The sequence below is a fragment of the Haliotis cracherodii genome, unplaced genomic scaffold, assembly GCF_022045235.1.
Source record: "Haliotis cracherodii isolate W230 unplaced genomic scaffold, xgHalCrac1.p SCAF_16, whole genome shotgun sequence".
NCBI classification, from domain to species: domain Eukaryota; kingdom Metazoa; phylum Mollusca; class Gastropoda; order Lepetellida; family Haliotidae; genus Haliotis; species Haliotis cracherodii.
The window spans coordinates 31,903,269-31,925,010 of NW_027266271.1; the positions used below are offsets into that span (position 1 = coordinate 31,903,269).

At 39.4% G+C, this 21,742-nt stretch overlaps 1 protein-coding gene across 1 annotated transcript in view; it reads right to left on the reverse strand.

Moving 5' to 3' along the window:
- Positions 1–12,331, reverse strand: part of LOC139463706 (receptor-type tyrosine-protein phosphatase T-like) — a 48,425-nt gene extending 36,094 nt beyond the window's left edge. Inside the window, exons 1-2 of the mRNA XM_071244960.1 lie at positions 12,265–12,331; positions 9,937–10,083 (exon numbers count right to left, since the gene is read on the reverse strand). Of these exons, the coding sequence (XP_071101061.1) occupies positions 9,937–10,083; positions 12,265–12,331 (214 nt within the window). The remainder of the gene's footprint in view (positions 1–9,936; positions 10,084–12,264) is intronic.
- Between the last annotated feature and the right edge of the window lie 9,411 nt (positions 12,332–21,742).

The window sequence follows — 21,742 nt, forward strand, 5'->3', positions numbered from 1 at the left end:
TAATAAACTTGTCATCACGGTATTCTTCAACAAGTTCAAGTGAAAATATCCATACCTTTCAAATGTCTTATCTTCCACTTCACAATGTTCACTGTTGCAAAACTCCTGTCATTTAATTTGTTCTTGATTATTCACACCTGCAAAAGTAAGTTTAGTCGGTACGGTATGAACTAAAAAAATGAGTCACTATAGAGTATCTAGATAAAGGAATATAAATAAGCAAACATATTTCTACATCATATACATTAGCAAGGATTAACATAAGTTAGGTAGATTGCTTATCCTACAAAAATTAAATCACACATTTACTAACATATGTAAAACAGAATAAGTGGCTTACAGAAGATAAAGAACTTTAATACGTGATCAATATTATTAACATATTCCTTACCTGAATCAGAGACCATATAACAGTCTATGTATTATGGTCTCTGTCTGAATATGTCACATCTTCAGCTCCCTGCAATCGAGGTTGTGAAACATTTCTGCTGTAGGAATATTACATCCGCTGGGATATCCCTTGTCACACTGCCTGGCATGGTAGGCAAACGCATATTCCATACACCACATAGGTATACTTCCTAATACACACTGTCGAAATCCCCGCGGCTCCCAATATGGCCTGTATGAACTGTAATCGGCCAACCTCGTCTCTTTCCGTAACTGCTGCAGAAATGACCGCTCGTCATTCGTGACCAACTCGTGTTATTCCGGGACAAGCAAGTCTACCCATAATTCCCTGTATGGCCGAGGGCGCCATTTTGGAACACAAATGTAAACAAACACTCAAACCTCGTGTAATCGATGTACACCGTGATGCTTGATTGCGATATGCTTACCTCGTGTATCGATACATTGTTCTCAATCACCTCTAACTCGGAAATCCCGGTCGAAATCCACCTGAGCCATCCACAACGAGGACGTCAAGTATTTCGAAAACTCGATTGACAGCCGAAGGAAGGAAGAGCAGCTTGCAGATGCCAGGTACGTAGCAGGGCTTCGAGACATAATGTTCCATGATTTCTATACAAAGATCTTATGAAATGGATTGATTTAGATATTTTCCTGATCTCCATGTTACTACTGTAAACGTCAAGGGCCTTTTAGTTTTGTTGTTTTCGGAAACCCTTTGTTATTATGATCAAGTGTTTGTTGTGACATGGTATTTCTATTTGGGATTGCATAAGAGCTACAGGTGCAGGACTTTTAAGGGTCGTGTCCTTATTCTCAACATAACGCTGGGATTTGATGATGAGGGTTAGTTACCAAGGGTATAAATCTGGCAAAGTGCATGTCAAACAAAACGTGGCATTCAATTCCAATCATGTGTTGCCACCTGAACCACCTGAAAGTGAGATATGGATTACAATGAATAATGACAGCTTATCAATCTTTAACAAATTCACACTGAAACATTGAAAGGATAAAGACAAGTTAGTTGTTTTCTGTTTCAGCATGTTCAGGGTTTCTGGTTCAGGTTCACAGACATCCTCAGGGAGGATACCAAGTATTGAGTGAGTATTTTTGTTTGTGATAAATACAAACTACATGTATTCATCATGGTATATTTCAATGTAATGTGAAACATCACACTCACAATAGTCCAGCTCTGTGATGGCAGCCTGTAAATAATTGAACATGGACCAGGCAATCTAGTGATTGTTATTTTCAGCCAAGATCCATGCCCTCAGAGTATGATGACAACCTAGTCTGACCACTCAATTCATTAGTTGATTAGTGTTTGCAGCGGTAGAAACTAACACTTTCAGTCCACTAGTCCTAAAATGATAGCATATAGCAAAACCTTTAAAATGTCAAAATGACTAGTGCCAATTTCTAACCCTGGTGTTTGGATGTTGTGTTTGTGTGTGTATGTATGAGTGTATTTAGGTTGGTTTGTTGTTTAACGCCGCACTCAGCTATATGACGATGGTCTGTAAATAATCGAGTCTGGACCAGAAAACCCAGTGATTCATATCATGAGCATCGAGCCACGGAATTTAGATCAATGACATGCATCAACCAAGTCAGAGAGTCTGACCACCCAATCCCGTTAGTCGCCTTTTACGACAAGCATAATGGCCTTTTACGGCAAGCACGGGTTGCTGAAGACCTAGTCTACCCCGGAATCTTCACGGGTCGAGTGTATTTAACTTAAATCATGAATCTTATACTTGTTTCTCTGTGCTTTTACAATGTAACCCAAATTTTCTCTGGAATAATAAAGTATTCTCTTATTTATATCATTTCTGAACAAAGTGTCATATCAAGGTTAGATCTCTGTCAAAACAGTGCCATGGAAAAGCCAAACAAATAGCCTAGAAATAAAAGTAAATACTGCATTGCATTAATCTGCATTTCAAGAAAATGTGGCAATAATTCATGGAATGATATTCACCTCGGTGAGGATCTCTCTGCATTGTCGAACAAGTTATTTCCTATGTAATGTATGTGTTGAATGACCCTGACTTTGTTGTCAAAATATTGTTTTAACATTTGTTAAATATGGGGATAAATGTCATCTCTTAATGTTTGACATGAATTATTATGATTAGGGTAGTTCTAAGTTGGAATCACACCCGGGGTCTTTTCATTTGAATCAAATGTACAACATGTACAGTTTGGACATTTCTGTGATGTGAATGCTACTTATGTTTGTAGAATGTCCGGATGAATAAAAGAGACAGTCATCCGTGCAGCATCAATGCAAAGAAAGACCATAGAAGAGCAACAGTGAGTGGTAAATATTTTGAAATTATTCTGTTTGGTTCATATGGTTATTTTGCAAATATGTCTTCAGTTTGTTCCTTATTGCTGTAGGCACGGATGTCCTATTATCTAAGGCACTACAATTTTCTGTGCAGAGTTGCATCTCTTGGGCTTAGCAGAAACCTATAGTCATGGGTTCAAATCCTGGTTCTCCCCGGGTTAAAGCGTTCGCTCGTCACGCCGAAGACCCGGGTTCGATTCCCGACATGGGTACAATGTGTGAAGCCCATTTCTGGTGTCCCCCGCCGTGATATTGCTGGAATATTGCTAAAAGCGGCGTAAAACCATACTCAGTCAGTCAGTGGTTCTCCCCGATTATGTTGCTAGGTTTGTCAGCATTATACACATACTCGTGGGATTCATCAAAGACCTGCATCACTTAAGACTTTCTTCCCACATCAAACTAACATGCGGTGATATATCTGGAATACTGTTCAAAGCAGTGTTAAAGCCAAATCATTTATTTAACACTGCATCAAGCAAAAGTTTGGCTATATGACAAGGATTGTGAATATATATTTTTCCATGTTGATGAGTTGAAACAATCACTAAATGACATCTCTTAAAAAGATTCCCAGCATTCCAAGCCTAATTAATAGATAAGGTTGTGATTGAGTAGGCTCATTGATCACATGTAATCATACCACAGTGATGTGGGATATTGTCCATAATAGTTATCATCGGTTTGTCTGGACCGAGTTCATAACATTAGTCACTGGTTTGTCTGGTTGAGATTTGAGATGTGATTATCTTAAATGTTTAGCATATAACAAGACTCACATATGACAACTCAAGTGATTTTGCTGCCTTCTATCTGTAAGTACATGTGGCAACAATTATTTTTGATTGCTAAAATCTTTTTACATAATGCTGCAGAAACTGAAGTCCTGCTTGAGATCCCTGGATGAGTACTCCAGGTTGACAGTCTGGAAGGACCAGACAAGGGAGTCCTAAACAGAGGCTGCACCCCTTCAGATATCAGAGGTGATTTGCAGACAGCGATGATGAGGGTCCTGTTATTTCAATGGAGGCCGACCGAGAAATTGTATGCCAAATGGTACTGGGACACACAAAGGCTGGTCTGGCTAATGTGAGAAGACCAACCAATGCCAAGCTGGAGTGGAATTCTTCCAGGACATTCAGGAAATTCTTGTAAACACTTGAAAGGAATGATAAATGGGACTTATTGTCTTTAAATGTGGACCCAAACACCAAATGGAAAGTTCACAATTCTACTAACACAATGCAGCAGAGATAGAGTCTAACTGGTATCCCCTCATCCTGGTTCCTGTTCATCCATGGCAATATAGAAAGAAAAGGAGGATTGAGGGAAAGTAAGTTATCTGAACTGGTGAACATAATCCGTAGGTACTGTCAAGCGAACAGTTATCACACTCTGTTATGAGTATTGAAGAATAGGATGAAATTGCATTCTGCATCAGGAACCATCATGTGGACACATGTGCGATATACTATAGGCATATGAATAAAAGAAATTGATAATTTGATTGTTGCTTATGTTTCATTTGCCAGCTGTGTAAATGGGAATGTTTCATGATTTTGCCTCAGTTTAATAGCCACACTTATCTTATGAAACCATGCATTGCTTGGGCATCTCAAGATAAATAACACATGTTTCCTTTGCTCTGAAAACGTCTGATGACACATTGATCTGTTATGTCAAAGGTTAAAGTCACAACCAGACAAAAAGTTTGTTTGTGGTCTAACTCTTCCTTTGGGCAGGGGTCGAAGTTGGAAAAAGGTCGTGTGTGATCTATATATACTACATTTTCCCTTAAATTGCCTTTTCCACAGAAGTCTTAGTAACTCTTATACATATACTGGTTACATTACTTCCATATTTTGGTCAATGATATGTTGAATTCTACCAAAGGACTGCATATTTGGTTTATGTGCTGGATAGCTCTTTGAAATGTTTTTGAAATATTTATCACTGATATTGAAGGTCAAATTCACACTCAAAAGTGATAATTCATGAGGGGTTGAAGTGTAAGATCAAGGCAACAGTGAAGGGGTCATTCATAAAGTATTTCTGCAATTATAACTAAAATGCCTATTTCTGGAGATATTTGTGAAGTATTAAGCACATCGTTGTTATATTATTTGAATACACATATATGTGCAGTGGTTACAACTCCAGTGTCAAATTAACTGTCAATCCCTTTTAATAAAATAATTCACAGTAACTGAGGAAGAGCTTACTGTAGTACCATAAAACTAGGGTGAGGCAAATTTCAATGAAGTTAGTATTTTGAATATAACAAGTACATGTACCGTTACAAATAGTCTTATTATCATCTCACTAGGACCAAAGGCCCAAGTGAGCACATTGTCAATGACTTTTTCTTTTTCTCAGTACAAACTGGAAGTTTGGACATGAAATTTAAGGATATCATTATACAAGAACTGATGTTTGTTCATTAAATACCATTAACATCCGAAAAGGACAAAATATGAAATTGAACAATTTTCTTCTCCAAAAATGTTTTAGGAGGATATTTACCATTAAAATAACACAGAATATTACAACAGGTATCTGTAATGCACAGGCTAACATTATTTACCAGAAGCAAGTCATGAAGAAAATTTGCATCCGGATACCTTCCGGAAACCTTCCGGAAACCTTCCAGATGCCTTCAACAACCTTCAAATTGCTTGGTATTTTCAAGTTAATTTTTTTATGTGTTTCACACTTAAGTGAACAAAATGCACCCCCCAAATTTTGACATTTTTTTTGGAAGGTTTCCGGAAGGTTTCCGGAAGGTACCCGGGCCGGATCCAAAATGGGAAGGTATCCGGAAGGTTTCCGGAAGGTTTCCGGAAGACGGAAACCTACACTTTTTTTGCTGTGTAGATTAGATACAATCCTTTCAACATTGTGTCAAAGACTCATGTCAGTTCATTGTTTTCGTTTTCACATAATATTTCAAGAAAATATTTGTCAAATTGAAATATATATAAAATGCAATAGCAACAAAGTCATACTTATGTTAAATACTATCTATTAATATACCTGTCTATTAGTCTTAATACGTGATACTTTGATTCTTCCATAATTGATGCCCTTAGTCTGCATATAATTTAGGTGGGTATTGTATTATCGCTGTTACGGTGGATGTGAAGCCCATTTCTGGTGTCCCCCGCCGTGATATAACTGGAATATTGCTAATAGAGGCGTAAAACCCCACTCACTCACTCACTCACTCACTGTTACGGTGGAACTTGATATGATAGCAAACCTACTTGTCCCGATTATGTTTCTAGGTTTGTCAGCACCATACCCGTGCTCGTGTGTTTCACCGGAGTGGTAAACGGCAGAGACCTGCATCACTTCGGGCTTTCCTCCCACATTAAGCTGACACGCCGTGATATAACTGGAATACTGTTAAAAGCGGCGTTAAACCCAACTCTCTCACTCACTTGTGAACAAGGTCGATGTGGAAGTCTAGTGACTAAAGCTTTTGCTCGTCACGCCGAAATTCCGTGTTCGATTCCCTACATTCGTACAATGTGTGAAGCCCCATAACATTTCTGGGATATTGCTAAAAGAAGCGTAAAACCAAACACACTCACTCACTCATCGCTTGTGAACAGTTATTATTCCGTAGTATGGGTTGCGTAACGTAACTTAGACTCCCATGGATACAGATAGGTTACATTACTCGTAGAACGTATCTTCAACACTTATTACTTGTATGGGAAGAAAATATGGGAAATATTAAAACCCTAAATGCTCTTTGTTGAAATTAGGCAGCTATCGTACAGTCCAACCTAAGGAAGATTCTTACATTCAGCCATTTTGAAGTCTCCAAACACCTGTCCAAACTGCACCAATTATCAAGTTCAAACACTGGCTTAATGATTTAAACACTTTCATTTTATCTTGAAACGCACTTATTCGAGTGTAAGAGGTTTTTAGGATGATAGAATATAACCAGTAAACACTCGACTTTATGTCAGTTACCACACATTTGTTTTTGTGTACACTGAGTCGCAACAGACAAAATACCAAACTACAGACAAATGCATTGACAGAGTCCAAGACGATTTTCCAAATGTAGCGTTTGTAATGAGGAAATATGAACACAGACAGTAGTGATAGAGTTGTAATGGTGGAGAAGATATAGGGCCCAAGATGACAACAAGGGCATAGGGGTATGTTGTCAGACTGCAGTCACTGTAAACACACTGTGGTTTGGAGTAAAGCCACTCTGAACTGGATGGAATTGAAATAATCAGTCAAATCTGCGTACGTAAAGACACGCCAGAATACGTCGTCTTGCGGAGTTGGTTAGACGTCAGATTACGCCATTCGGTATTCGGCTTTACTCTCACCTGAACGCATGTACGATGCCACGTCTATTTGCTGGAGGGTTTGATGTTCGATTGACGAGATGGCAATAGAGCAAGCTGGCCAATGGAAGACGTTGGTGGACGATACGTGTTTCGTGTGGTCTTACTATGGATTCAGATTTTCAGATGCATTCATGTCTGACCCATTTCTACGATTGGGATTACATGATTTGGATACATTGTATCGTGTTCGAATCCAAATTCTAAACATATGAATTTGGAATAACACAAGAACGTAAAATATGAACAAATTAAATATTATCTCCAAGCTTAAAAAGCAATACACATTACTGCAATACACATATTAACACTGGTTATTACCTAGGCTGTGAATTAACTACGTCGCTCCCTTCTATCTACTTATTCATTAGAAGTCAATACACCCACTAACTCAAGAAATGAATATTCCTAGATTCGTCTATGTCATAAGTAAAATAATTATTAATTTACAGGTCCGATCATAAGTCTTTACAGGAAACTCGGTCCAAGAATGGACTGGCAAGAGCATGTTGCTTTTATGAGCTTTTCACGACGACCTGGGGTTATTTTCAGTGATTCATTCATACTATCTGCATCACCATGCATATGATTTGCTCCACTAGTTTGCCTTTTATGAATTTATAATAAAAAAATATACTACGATTTAAACTATGGCGAAAATAAGAATTACTTTGATTGATGTTTCCTGCCGGGTCACAAGTATTTACGCTACTTCGACCACACTTTTTGAGGTTACATCCACTGAAAATGTTAATGTTAATAACTCCAATCTACTAATTATATACTGGACCGAAAACGAAACGTCTGATTTTTAAAATAACTCAACTATATTTCTTAAATTTGTCTGCAATAACTTAGTTGATAGATAAAACAAGCGCGTTCGGATATCAAACCCGCACAGTAAACTGAACATTATCAAACGTTCAAATCCTAAAAACATGCAAAACGCACGTGCATCGCACAAGAAACATGTCGTATGCATGAATGTTAGGCTGACTGGTTGTCATTGACGGCAATTGTTAGAAGATGCGAGAAAACACCGTAAACACATTCTTTTTCCCACGATTGCCTTTAAAACAAATGCTAAGAATCCCCAATAATGTGACAGAGCCATCGGAATGTTGCACGCAGGCATGTGTACTGCAGACGTTGCATTACAAGGTGGTGAGTATGTGAGGTCAGTGCAACGTCTGAGGGAGCGTTACAATGCAACTGGAGTAACCAATGATCGCCCGAGAAATGGACGTCCACCTGTAACAACACCAGCTCAAGACCGCTATATTGTGACGTTACATTTACGCAATCGTTTTCTCCCAGCAACTGTCACTGCGCAGATCACTCAAGGAACTCATAACAACAGAATCAGTGCTCAAAATGTTCACAATCGGCTGCGATAATATGGCCTGAGAGCCAGGAGGCCATACGTTGGGCAAGTTCTTACATCAACGTCATCGACGTCAACGTTGAGAGTGGGCTCGTACACGTCTGCGTTGTACTCGACGTGAATGGCAGGTAGTCCTCTGTAGTGACGAATCCTGTTTTTCACTCTCTAGAGGTGACGATCGACATCGGGTGTACAGACGGAGGAATGAGCGATATGCCGACCCTGGTGTTCTTGAGAGAGATCGTTTTGGAGGAGCAGGATCTGTAATGGTTTGGGCTGGAATTGCACACGGTCATCGCACAGCTCTTGTTCCTATTCGTAGAAATCTGAATGCGATGCGCTACAGGGACGAGATTCTTGCTAAGCATGTTGTCCCTTACCTCAACGCCAACACCAACATGACGTTTCAGCATGACAATACCACAAGTCACACCGCCCAGTCTAACCAGACGTCAGAACTTGAAACTGCCTTGCTTGCAGAATGGAATAACATTCCACAAAAAGAAATCCAGGCATTGGTGACGCCAATGTGATGCCGATGCAGAGCTCTGATTGATGCAGACGGTGGCTAGATACAGTTTTGATAATTTGACTTTCAGTTGTGATACCACTTCCACAGTAACGCCAGCCACATCGTTCTACGGATGTTTCAGTCACTGATTTATGTTGATGTCTACTCACAAGGCAGTGTATGTCATGGAGTATTATATCACAGCTGACATCATTTTGACAATATATAATTTTGAATAACAAAAGTCCGTTCAGTATATATATGTTTGCATAAATACTTTAATAAACATGTATCTGCAAATTCCTATAAATACTAACAATTAAAAGCACATTCATAGTGATAAAGATGTCTTTATCCCTTGCGATGGGGAAATCAACAAAGTCCAGCAAATAAAAGTGACACAACCCTTTTCATTTTACATATGAAATCTCTGCCAAGAACAGTCGATTGTACGATTCCGGCTATATCGCGAGCATGTGTTCATAAATATTACTATCGAATAGTAATGATACCAGGTGTTCGCAAAAAGGTGAGGACATCGTGCCCCACCGGTGGCATCGTCACAAACACATGCAAGAGCAAGTATATTTTTCACCTGAAAAAACACAGGACAAATCAAAATAGGGAATTGCATCGGACATGATTTTTGTCACTGATGCGTCATATTTCGATATGTTCTCTACATGTCTACCATAAAAGTTCTTTGAACGCTTTACCGAGGCTTGAATGTTGTAACGTTTATAAAACAACTTCTGAGCAAGAGTCGTATTACGATCTTTGAAATCTTGGTTAAAAGCGCATGCTCGATTTTAAATCAAAAGTTGTGATATGTAGACACCAAGGACTGAAACTGCAGGAATATTGCTTGACATAAAGGGAACGAAATACGATTACTTGCCTCTTTGGCAAATGCCGTTCCTCCCACCCCTCCACTGTAGTGCACAGGCCCCAGGACATTCTCCTGTGGCGGAGTTACACACGGCCCCTCCTTCACAGTGACAGGAATAGCTACAGGAGTCTCCGAACTGTCCTGGGGGGCAGGTACCTGGTGAGAAAATAAACGTCAAGAAGAGAAGGCTTCAAAAAGGCAGGGATCGATTACAACGATATCATTTAACATGTTATAAGAGGATTCAGAGATATGTGTTTTTGAAGTATCGTGTCCACCTCCTTCGCGCCAACTATTTTCACAAGATATATTTTCACACGTCTCATTTCATCATACTTGCTATTAAAACTTATCTGCTTATTTGGATATGTTTCAATGTTCAGTTATGCCATATTATGAAATTCTTTGTCAGTTCCAAAGACTCATTTGCCGTATTATTTCATGTAGCAATAATAATACTGTTTTTGAAGAATAATTGTAAAAATGAAATGTTGTCATACAAGGAGAAGAACAACACATTCATGTCAGGCAGTGTTGAACTGTGATACTCTTGAGGATAAAATGTTTTGTACAAATGTTACTGTCAACTCACAATGCAGTTTATATGTTTGTATTAACGCTTTAATCAGTAATTTTCCAGCTATATGCAGGCGGTCTGTAAATAATCGAGCCTGGACCAGACAATCCCGGGATTGACATTATGAACATCGATCAATGAAACGACCACTCGATCCTGTCAGTCGCCTCTCACAACAAGCATCTTTTGCTAGTTTGTAGGGTGTGATCATTGGTACCTCTATTAGCTTAGGTACTTCATAGCATGTATACTCAACAACAAAAGTTCCTGTGACACCAATATTTTAGTGTATTTTTCAAACAAGTAAAGTTTCGTTTTCAATATTGTGCTGCAGTAGCCAGAACTTAAGTTTGAAGTGAAACTGTTGCTGCACATGAAGTACGCCAGAAAGATATGGATATAAAAGAAATGATATACTGTTCATTCACACCCAAACTGCTGGAGGGTGACAAATAACATGCTGCTATTACCGCTACAACACAGGGTGAACAAGACGTTGGTGCTTTAAGGAGTCACGCGTGACCACATCGCAAGGAGATTTGGCTGAAGCCGAATGACAGTCACGAGGCAAATGACAACGAAGGACAGTCCGGGCCCCCTCTCAAATTCTGACAACGATATTGCGCTTTTTAAGGTCTCCAAGCACAAATGCCTTGATCCCTAAGTCGCCTGGCCACTGTCTGTCGACTAACCATATTATCATACTCAGGGCACGCTCGCGTTGTTCGGGTGTCTGTCGTGTCATGTCTGTGGTGTTTTGTTCATCAGTGTGAGTGTCTGACATGCCTTCCATATCATTCATCTACCCTTATTGCACGTGTATTGCAGCGTGCCGTGGACGTGTATCAATTTCTGCATGGAGCATTGTTGTGTTTGGACGATGGGTATTGCACTGATTTAGTTTGCACTTGTGTTTGTTTTTTTTTCATTTTTGCATATTTTATTTTTTAGTGGTAAAATTTCTTTTGGCCTGCAGATTTTTATATCAGAAGTATTTTTAAGTGAAGAGCTCTGAAAATAAATACTTTATGTATCCTACCATGAATTGAAATGGAATTGTGTTTCAAGAATCGTTAACACACTTTTGACACGCGAGAGCCAGATCCCAACATTGAACTATCCTTCACAATCCTGCCAAAGTGCACATTGAAGAATATCAATTGAATATTATATCCCTAATTCCCAAACTATTTACTTTATATTTCGAGTAAAATTAGCACAATTACATCACGGCGGTTGTAAATAATCGAGTCTGGCACAGGCAAACATGTGGTGTCATACATCACGACCCGATCCTCAATAGTCGTAGAAGCGTGTGTTACTGAGGAGCTAGTCTTCCCAGAATCACGATGGTGTCTATATCACAGATGTCTGTATGGTATTGTTTGTCAAATTACTCTGTACCTCAACGGTCCCATTAGAATGTGTTATAGTGTTCATATAACGGCTTGGGCGTTAGGGTAGCCTGTGGAATGGCACTCTATGATAAGGAGTGTATTACTTTCGTGTGTTTCCGTATCGTAAATATCCTATTCGAGGAAAATCAAATATGTATCATGCCCGCTACAGACTTTGAGGATATTATATTATTCCAAATATGTGATATTTACGATATGGCATCACACGCCACTAACAATCCCTGTTTATGGCATATACGATTGAAATTATTGATGGCAACTTGCAGTGGGGTTGTTGTCTGATATGTATATCGAGGTATATTGATCATCTGCAAAAACAATTACATCGTTGAACATACTCACTCAGAACAAGACAAACACAGCAAGCTACACCCAGTAATGCACAACACAACCCACAGGAGGCCGCCATGTTGGGTTTGAAGTGAAGGCGAAACGTCAATGCAAGAGGAAGTCAACCAAACGGAACTTTCCTGGTAACTGTATTCATTATATAATCGCTAGGGTTACAATAGTGATAAACTTGTTACCACGATCAGATAAATATGCAAATGAGGCAGTCACGCAGGAACAACTTTCAAGCTCCATACATCGATACACTGCCTTCTTTCCTCTAAACACTGTTGACTGACACTCACAGATATGCTTAGATACGGGTTCCCAATGTGTTGCTGACTGCAAGTTATTTGTCACTACATGATACATTGGGTGCTCCACTGGAACATTGTTTCCAAACGTGGTGTCGAAAGCTTCTTCACTGAGTTTAAATTGCCCATCATATGTTAGGAATATTAACATATACTCAACAACAAAAGTTCCTGTGACACCAATATTTTAGTGTATTTTTCAAACAAGTAAAGTTTGTTTTTCAATATTGTAGTACATATATGGAATCAAGTCACAAAGACGCAACTGATACAGAAAAGCATGCATTCCATGCAAAAGAAAAACAACAAAATTACACAATTATTCAACATTACGAAATGCCACACCTGTCCGAAAATGATCGTCTGCGAGCCATTGGTATGCTTGAATGCAGGATCGAGTCAACGTGATGTTGCAAGACAATTTAACGTCCACAGAAACACCATTTGGTGTTTATGGCAACGTTGGCAACAGACGAATGCAGTCAGAGACCATCCTCGGAGGGGCAGGCCTCGCGTAACCAATAATCGACAATACAATTGGATTCGAACAACACACCTACGAAATCGATTCCAGCCAGCAACAGTGACTGCAAGAAGCATCCCTGGCCCTCGACGAATATCTTCACAAACCGTATGTCGCCGCCTCTGATATGCAGGGATTGTCGCCAGAAGACCCGCCAGACGACCTTTTTTGACAGGAAACCACCGTCAAGCACGTCTACAGTGGTGCAGACAGCGTCTACGCTGGACGGCCATGCAGTGGGGACAAGTTCTTTTCACTGACGAGTCTCGTTTTCACCTCAACCACAGCCATGGACGGATTCGAGTGTACTGACGTCGAGGTGAACGTTACGTCAATCATTGTGTCATGGAAGAAGATCGGCAGCGTTATGGGGTGGGATTACAGCAAGACAGAGGACCCGTTTGATAGTGGTAGAGGGAAATCTCAATGGACAGCGATGCCACGACGAGATCATCGGCCCTGTTGTTCTACCGTTTTTGCGTCGTCATGGCCCAGGCATTACCTTTCAACATGACAACGCCCGGCCTCATATTGCTCGACTTGTTCAGGACGTGAATGTCATCCCCTGGCCGGCTCGCTCCCCTGATCTCTCAGCAATCGAGCACATGTGGGATGAGATGGATCGGCGCCTTCCACGTCAACCACGTGTTCCACAGATACTCCAGGAACTCTGAAACATACTCAAGCAGATATGGACAGATATCCCAAAGGACTTTGTACGACGCCTGGTCCATTCCATGAGACGAAGATGTGATGCTTGCATCGCAACCAGAGGTGGACACACACTATTGATTTGTAAATTGACATTTTGGCATGTTCATGTTTTTTTTTATGAAATCACGCATTTTCTGAAGTCAGTATGGCAAATTAAACCATTTGAACACTTACAGGATTCTTTTATCTGTGCAAACTGAAATTGTTTCAGATTTGGTAAAAAACATAACTTTGCATTAAATCTTATTTAATGTCACAGGAACTTTTGTTGTTCAGTATATGTATAAATTTGGAAACACAATCGGCTAATAAGCTCTATGTATTTTGTATATCAAACAAATTTTAAAATAAATGAATTAATAAATATTTATAAAATTTCTGTGTAGGCTATAAACGATAAAGGGAACTAGCTTACGTCACTGATAAATGGGGTTTCATTGCACATATCTCGCATCATGCATGCACGTGCGTGTGTGCGCGTGTAAGTGTGTGAGTGGGTTGGTGGGTGAGTAGTCCTTATCGCAGTGGAGGACATCTTCCTTATCTCATTGGAGAATATCGTGCTTATCTCATTGGAGAACATCTACGAAAAAATTTCTCGCTAGATACCCTTATTTGCATATTTATCAGATCGTCATAGCAAGCATATTGGGTAATCGCATCGATAACGCAATCAATTATCTGATAATTAATAATATCATGGAATTACTAATCTTGAATGATATGAACGATGTTTGTGTCAAAGCTGTATCTGCTCAAAATCCTAAACATGTACATGTACAAACGAGTTGTGTAAGTGTTTATCGTGTTTTAGCCTATTGTTTATTTAACGTTGACACGTTTACAGTACAACTTAATGTAAATAATGTAAATATTTGTGTGACGCAAGAAAACCAAAAGTTATTTTCATTGAACTATTCACACTACATGATGTTTATGAATCACTATCTAACGGTAATGATGCCAAGTGTTGAGCATATCCTACCCAACCCGTGGCGCCCGTCACAAAAAAAAACATGCAAAGGCAAGACAGTTGTTCACTTTAAAAAAACAGGAATATATGGTTCATGTCAAACTAGTGAATTTTTATCAGACATTATTTTGTCACTAATGCGCCAAACTCTGAAATGTCCTTCACATGTCTGTCATCATACTTTTTGAAAGCTTTACTGATGCCTTTAATGTTGTAACGCTGTTTACACAACATGTGAGCAAGCCTTGTAAGACATCTTCAAAGACAGAGCATGCTCCATTGTACCTAACATGTTGAGACACCGAAAACCTCGAGCTGCTGGAATATTGCTTGACAAAAAGGGAAAGTTGATTGTTTGAAAGCTGAAGTCATCCCTGTTGTCATATAAGAAATCTCTGCCAAAACAGCTTTATCACGCACCCAGTTAAATTAGCAGGGCTAGACGTGATAGCGAATCCGTGTTTATCTAATTCGTGTCCTGGTCGTAACATGTGATTTGCCCCCTTTCAGTGTGTAACCTGTGTATAGTTGATATGAGGCACCGCGAATTGTCTGTTGTGAGTCAGCGTACTTTAAACATTTTTCTACAGCTGCTTGGATTTATGGTTTCCGTCGAAATACAATATGTAGAATAACCATACTTGCCGGGCATAAAATTTGAATATTGTCCTCTATCGTGCAATAGCGCTTTATAGTTTCAAAATGAGCTTTAATTTATTTTAAGCATACATAATTGTCATTATTTGCTTTCTTAGGCAGTAAGGTAATACTGTTAAATGCAATTTCTAGCGTCACTCATTGAGGGGAAATGGGATTTAACGTCGCTTTGCTTCAAATACAGTGGTGTAAATATTATGTCATTGAAAATAACAACATAATATTTGGTTATTTGTCTGATCACTGTTTTATTATTACATATTCATTAACAACTCCAATACCTGGAAACAAGAGACGGAGCGTCACGCCCTAAAAGAGGAGTGGTGAAAGAATTAATAATGTCAATATCGGGTGAGACCATCAGCCGCGTTTTCTCCCATGTTGTAGTGCCACCCATTACTATTACACTCCCAAACCCAAAGAAACGACGTTGAGAAGCGCAAGCGTCGCTATATCGATGTCCTGGACACATGTCGACCATTCCACAACCGTCGGAACTCTCCAAATGAAAGCTCTTTTTTGTGAACAGTATACTGTCCCAGGCTTGTCTTCTGAACCTTAGACGCTGTCTGCAGCAATCTAGGCGTGCCTCACGGTGACGAAAGAGCAAAATTGGCGTATCGCTGGATGTCAAAGATGGATGTTGTCCCTTAACCGTATGCGTACGTTTATGCCACAAATTGGTTTCAACCCAGGAATTGTCCAAGCTGTTCTTGTGGCATTTTGATATCTATTCCGTAGATGCACTAAGCTAATATGGTTGTCTTGTTGACGTTATGCCACACGTGGACGACTGGCCACTGGCAAGTCAGGAGTGTTAAAAAAAAGAGAAGAAATTGTGTTTCGATGAACATTATAATGTCTATCATTTTTCAAGTTTGAAACTTACCCCCGGCGCATAGACGTTAAGTTTCAGTGGCAAACGTTATTTGCGGTCGAACAAAGTGTTTTTATAATCACCTGATAGCTAAAAAATCATTGTGTGCACATTCAAAGAGCACGTTTCCAATTGACCCACTATACAGTCGAAACGTTGAATCATTTAGCTTTAACTTTTCTATAATTACCTTCAGACAGACGAACACACATATTTCGTCAGACAATCGTTATTAAATATCTTTGAGGCGATGGTTATAGTCACATGGTTAAATCGTTTGGTACCAGGTTCACATCTCCACATGGTACATATTTATGTGCGATGCTCTTTTCTGGGTGTCCCCAGCTCTAATGTGGCTGGAATACTCCCTGAAGCAGCGTTAAACCACGCACCAAACATCTTATTGCCTCCAAGCTTCTGAGGTCAGCGATGTGAGTTACACGCACGACGACAAGGGTAATATAGTTTCTGGTACCTTGTCCAGAGATCGTTAAGTACGGGTGGTGCAGCATTACACAGGGGGAAGTGTGTTTTGTTTGCCCTTTCTCCTAAACTGCATTAACGTGAACTCCGCCACAGGTGCTGGAGAGACATGTGAAATACTGTAATAAATTAAACATGAACACATAGTTATTCATTTACTGATGTATGAATATGAGAGGCATTATGGATACACAAATTAAAATACAGCAATATAAAACTGACATTATTAATTCAACATTAAGTCTCTTTTCCTCAGGCGTGGCGACACCTTTAAAAGAATGTTATCGGTTGTGCGTGTGATTTCCTCCTGATCAGACAGGAAATGTTGTCTTCTTGCATAAACGTTGTGATTTCGAAGGAACAGTTAAATATTCATGCATTTGTATCACACAGTGTGGATGAATGGATATAATTTAAGGCTGCAATGACCTGAATTACTGTACAGAGCTTTCTGATAAAGCTTATTGATAAGAGAGTATACGAGGACATAATTCAAGGGGAGGAAGGGACAGGTCAGGCTCTTTGTATCATCATGGGTATCAGTGTCGGGAAATACAGAAGAGATATAGAGGTTATCACGCGAGTGTGTATGGGGATTGTAAATATCCTGCATTAGGAATAAACATTGTATTAAGCGATCCTTGGCGAGCTAAATAAATAGTGTTTATTCCTATTACAGGATATTTACCATCCCTAAACACACAAGCGTGATAACATCTTTATCCTATAATGTCATTCTTTAATTCTGTGCTTGAAATCGCTTTCTCTCTCTCACAAACATTACGGAAACATTGCAAGTTTTCCTGGAATGCGCGCATTAATATTTATTACGTCACAAGGTAAGTGATGTGTCAGTCGGACTGTAAGAGTAGCCAATATAGTCCCAAGTGGCATTTATGAGCATCTGATAGCTAAAAGGTCATTGTGCGCTGTTCACATTTTAAAATCACGTGTGCAAGTAGCGTGCTCCCAACAAACAAGCTGACACCCAAATTGCACGCCGTGCACGAACATGCACGTGCAAACTGTGAATCACGACATTAAAGTCGAGGAGAAGTCTTCATGAATATGTATTGTAAGATGCATTATTTCATTTCTGACTATTTTCATTTGAACTTTACATGAAACGCAGTTTCTTTTACTTTCCTTTAGTATACTGAAGTATACTGGAGTATATACACTAGTCTGTGTCCTTGGTAGGTTAACGACGTCACTGCACCACACCAAACACGTGACAATGCAGTTTTTCATTGACACACGATACAGTCGATACGTTATCTTAAACTATAATGTTATAACCTTCAGACAGACAAATACTCATAATAGAGTTTCTGGAACGTGGTTCGGTGGTAGTTAAGTACGGGTGGTGCAGCATTACACAGGGGGAAGTGTGTTTTGTTTGCCCTTTCTCCTAAACTGCATTAACGTGAACTCCGCGACAGGTGCTGGAGAGACATGTGAAATAATGTAATAAATTAAACATAAACACATAGTTATTCATTTACTGATGTATGAATATGAGAGGCATTATGGATACACAAATTGAAATACAGCAATATAAAACTGACAGCATTAATTCAACATTTAGTCTCTTTTCCTCAGGCGTGGCGATAACTTTGAAAGAGTGTTATGATTTCCTCCTTCAAATCAGACATGTCATTGTAAATGTTGTGAGTTGTCCCCTTACATGAACCCTGTGGTATCCAAGGTAGAGTAAAATAGTCATGCATTTGTAGTATACAGAGTGGGTGAATGAATATATTTTTAGGTCGCAGTGAACTGCTTTACTCTTCAGGGCTTCCTGATAAGGCTATTGATGAGAGAGCCTTCAAATCAGAGGACATCATTCAAGAGGTGGAAGGGACAGGCCGGGCACTTTGTATCAGCATGAGTATGGTAGATCAGTGTTGAGAAATGAATTAACAACGTTTTGAACCTCTAATTTGGAAACTCAATAGGTGTATATCATGAATCACTCCACTATGATTATTCCATATTTCATGACATGTATTCACACAAAGCGGTCAGAAGAGATGTGCTATATCACAGCTGCAACACGGCAATATACTCCCAACCAGCTGAAGAACTGAATTATTATGTCAGGAAAAGAAGACAAATAAATGACATTTACCCAATCTTTATTATTTAGAAAAATATTCTCCATCTATTTTCATAGTGGTCGAATTTTGTTTAATGCCTCTTCGAACAATATTTTACTTATTTCACTGACTGCCAAAAGCGAAGTAATGCAGGGCTTAGATGTATTAGACAAGCAACAAAACCCTTTCCATGTCCGTAAGAAATCTCTGTTAAAAGCAAAGTGCACTGTTCTTTTCTGACTATAACAGTTTTTATGGTCGCGAAAAGGTGAGCGTATTTACATCATCTAAATATAAACACTTTGTTTATATGTGATTCATATTTCTACAGTGAAGGCTATTCTTTGTCGCAAGGACGTTCTTTATATTCAGAGAAATTGTTTAAGACAAGTGGAATTAATTTAATCGTCACGTGGATTATAAATATAGATATAGTAACAGTACAGTCTTCAAGGCACAGGGGAATTTGTCAAAAATGAAAACTAATGCCATCTAAAGTTTTCTGAGAAAACAAAAGGTAAACTGACTTCCTCATAGATGATGTCTAAATGAAATTTGAGGACAGACTATATAGATGTATCCTAGAAGTAGGCACCCCCACTGACACCGATTGTGCTCCCCTCCTTGCTGAGATGTATGTTTCTGTATGCATATGAATCGGAGGTTTTGCTCGGATTGGCGAAATCAAATCACAGGAAAAACAACCTTATTGTATACGGATGATTTGATGTCGTTCAACAACGATCATGGCGACAGTCACTGCAATGTCTGGTTCAATCTAATATCACACTTAGCTGCATATCAAACAAACCGCCAATGTGTGAAGGATACTTCTTTTGGGCTTCTGCAAGTGGTGTCCTGGTTGTAACACCCCACGTTATGGTTTATAATTTTAGTCATATGTATACACAATACCAATCATGAAGAATGACATAGTTGCACTGTTTATTAAGGATGTTTTAAAGTAAGGCAGTAATACAAAAGATATGAGAAACAAATAAATTGACAGCATCCACTTGTAATGTATTGTCGATTAATAGAAAAGGAATGAAGACCTCTGACTTACAAATGTCATGGCAACGGCGTACCTGGTGATTTTGAACGACAACATGATTGGGACTTTATACTTTCTCAACAACATTCTTTTCAACTGTGACTGTTCTAAATAAAGGAGGATATCAGGACTGTACTAAATAAAGGGGGATACCAGCACTGTACTACATAAAGGGGGATACCAGCACTGTACTAAATAAAGGGGGCTTACCAGCACTGTACTAAATAAAGGGGCTTACCATCACTGTACTAAATAAAGGGGGCTTACCATCACTGTACTAAATAAAGGGGGGTTACCAGCACTGTACTAAATAAAGGGCCTTACCATCACTGTACTAAATAAAGGGGGATACCAGCACTGTACTAAATAAAGGGGGATACCAGCACTGTACTAAATAAAGGGGGCTTACCAGCACTGTACTAAATAAAGGGGGATACCAGCACTGTACTAAATAATGGGGCTTACCAGCACTGTACTGAATAAAGGGGGATACCAGCACTGTACTAAATAAAAGGGGCTTACCATCACTGTTCTAAATAAAGGGGCTTACCAGCACTGTACTAAATAAAGGGGGCTTACCAGCACTGTACTAAATAAAGGGGGATATCAGCACTGTACTAAGTAAGGGGCCTACCAGCACTGTACTAAATAAAGGGGGCTTACCAGCACTGTACTAAATAAAGGGGGCTTACCAGCACTGTACTAAATAAAGGGGCTTACCAGCACTGTACTAAATAAAGGGGGATACCAGCACTGTATTAAATAAAGGGGGATACCAGGACTGTACTAAATAAAGGGGGATATCAGCACTGTACTAAATAAAGGGGGCTTACAGGCACTGTACTAAATAAAGGGAGATACCAGCACTGTACTAAATAAAGGGGGCTTACAGGCACTGTACTAAATAAAGGGGGATATCAGCACTGTACTAAATAAAGGGGGCTTACCAGCACTGTACTAAATAAAGGGGGATACCAGGACTGTACTAAATAAAGGGGGATACCAGCACTGTACTAAATAAAGGGGGATACCAGCACTGTACTAAATAAAGGGGGCTTACAAGCACTGTACTAAATAAAGGGGGATATCAGCACTGTATTAAATAAAGGGGGCTTACCAGCACTGTACTAAATAAAGGGGGCTTACCAGCACTGTACTAAATAAAGGGGGCTTACCAGCACTGTACTAAATAAAGGGGGCTTACCATCACTGTACTAAATAAAGGGGGATACCAGCACTGTACTAAATAAAGGGGGATACCAGCACTGTACTAAATAAAGGGGGATACCAGCACTGTACTAAATAAAGGGGGCTTACCAGCACTGTACTAAATAAAGGGGGCTAACCATCACTGTACTAAATAAAGGGGGCTTACCAGCACTGTACTAAATAAAGGGGGATACCAGCACTGTACTAAATAAAGGGGGATACCAGGACTGTACTAAATAAAGGGGGATACCAGCACTGTACTAAATAAAGGGGGCTTACCAGCACTGTACTAAATAAAGGGGGCTTACCAGCACTGTACTAAATAAAGGGGGATATCAGCACTGTACTAAATAAAGGGGGCTTACCAGCACTGTACTAAATAAAGGGGCTTACCATCACTGTGCTAAATAAAGGGGGGTACCAGCACTGTACTAAATAAAGGGGGATACCAGCACTGTACTAAATAAAGGGGGCTTACCAGCACTGTACTAAATTAAATGGGATACCAGGACTGTACTAAATAAAGGAGGATATCAGAAGAGCACTAAATAAAGGTGGATATCAGAACAGTACTAAATAATGGTGGA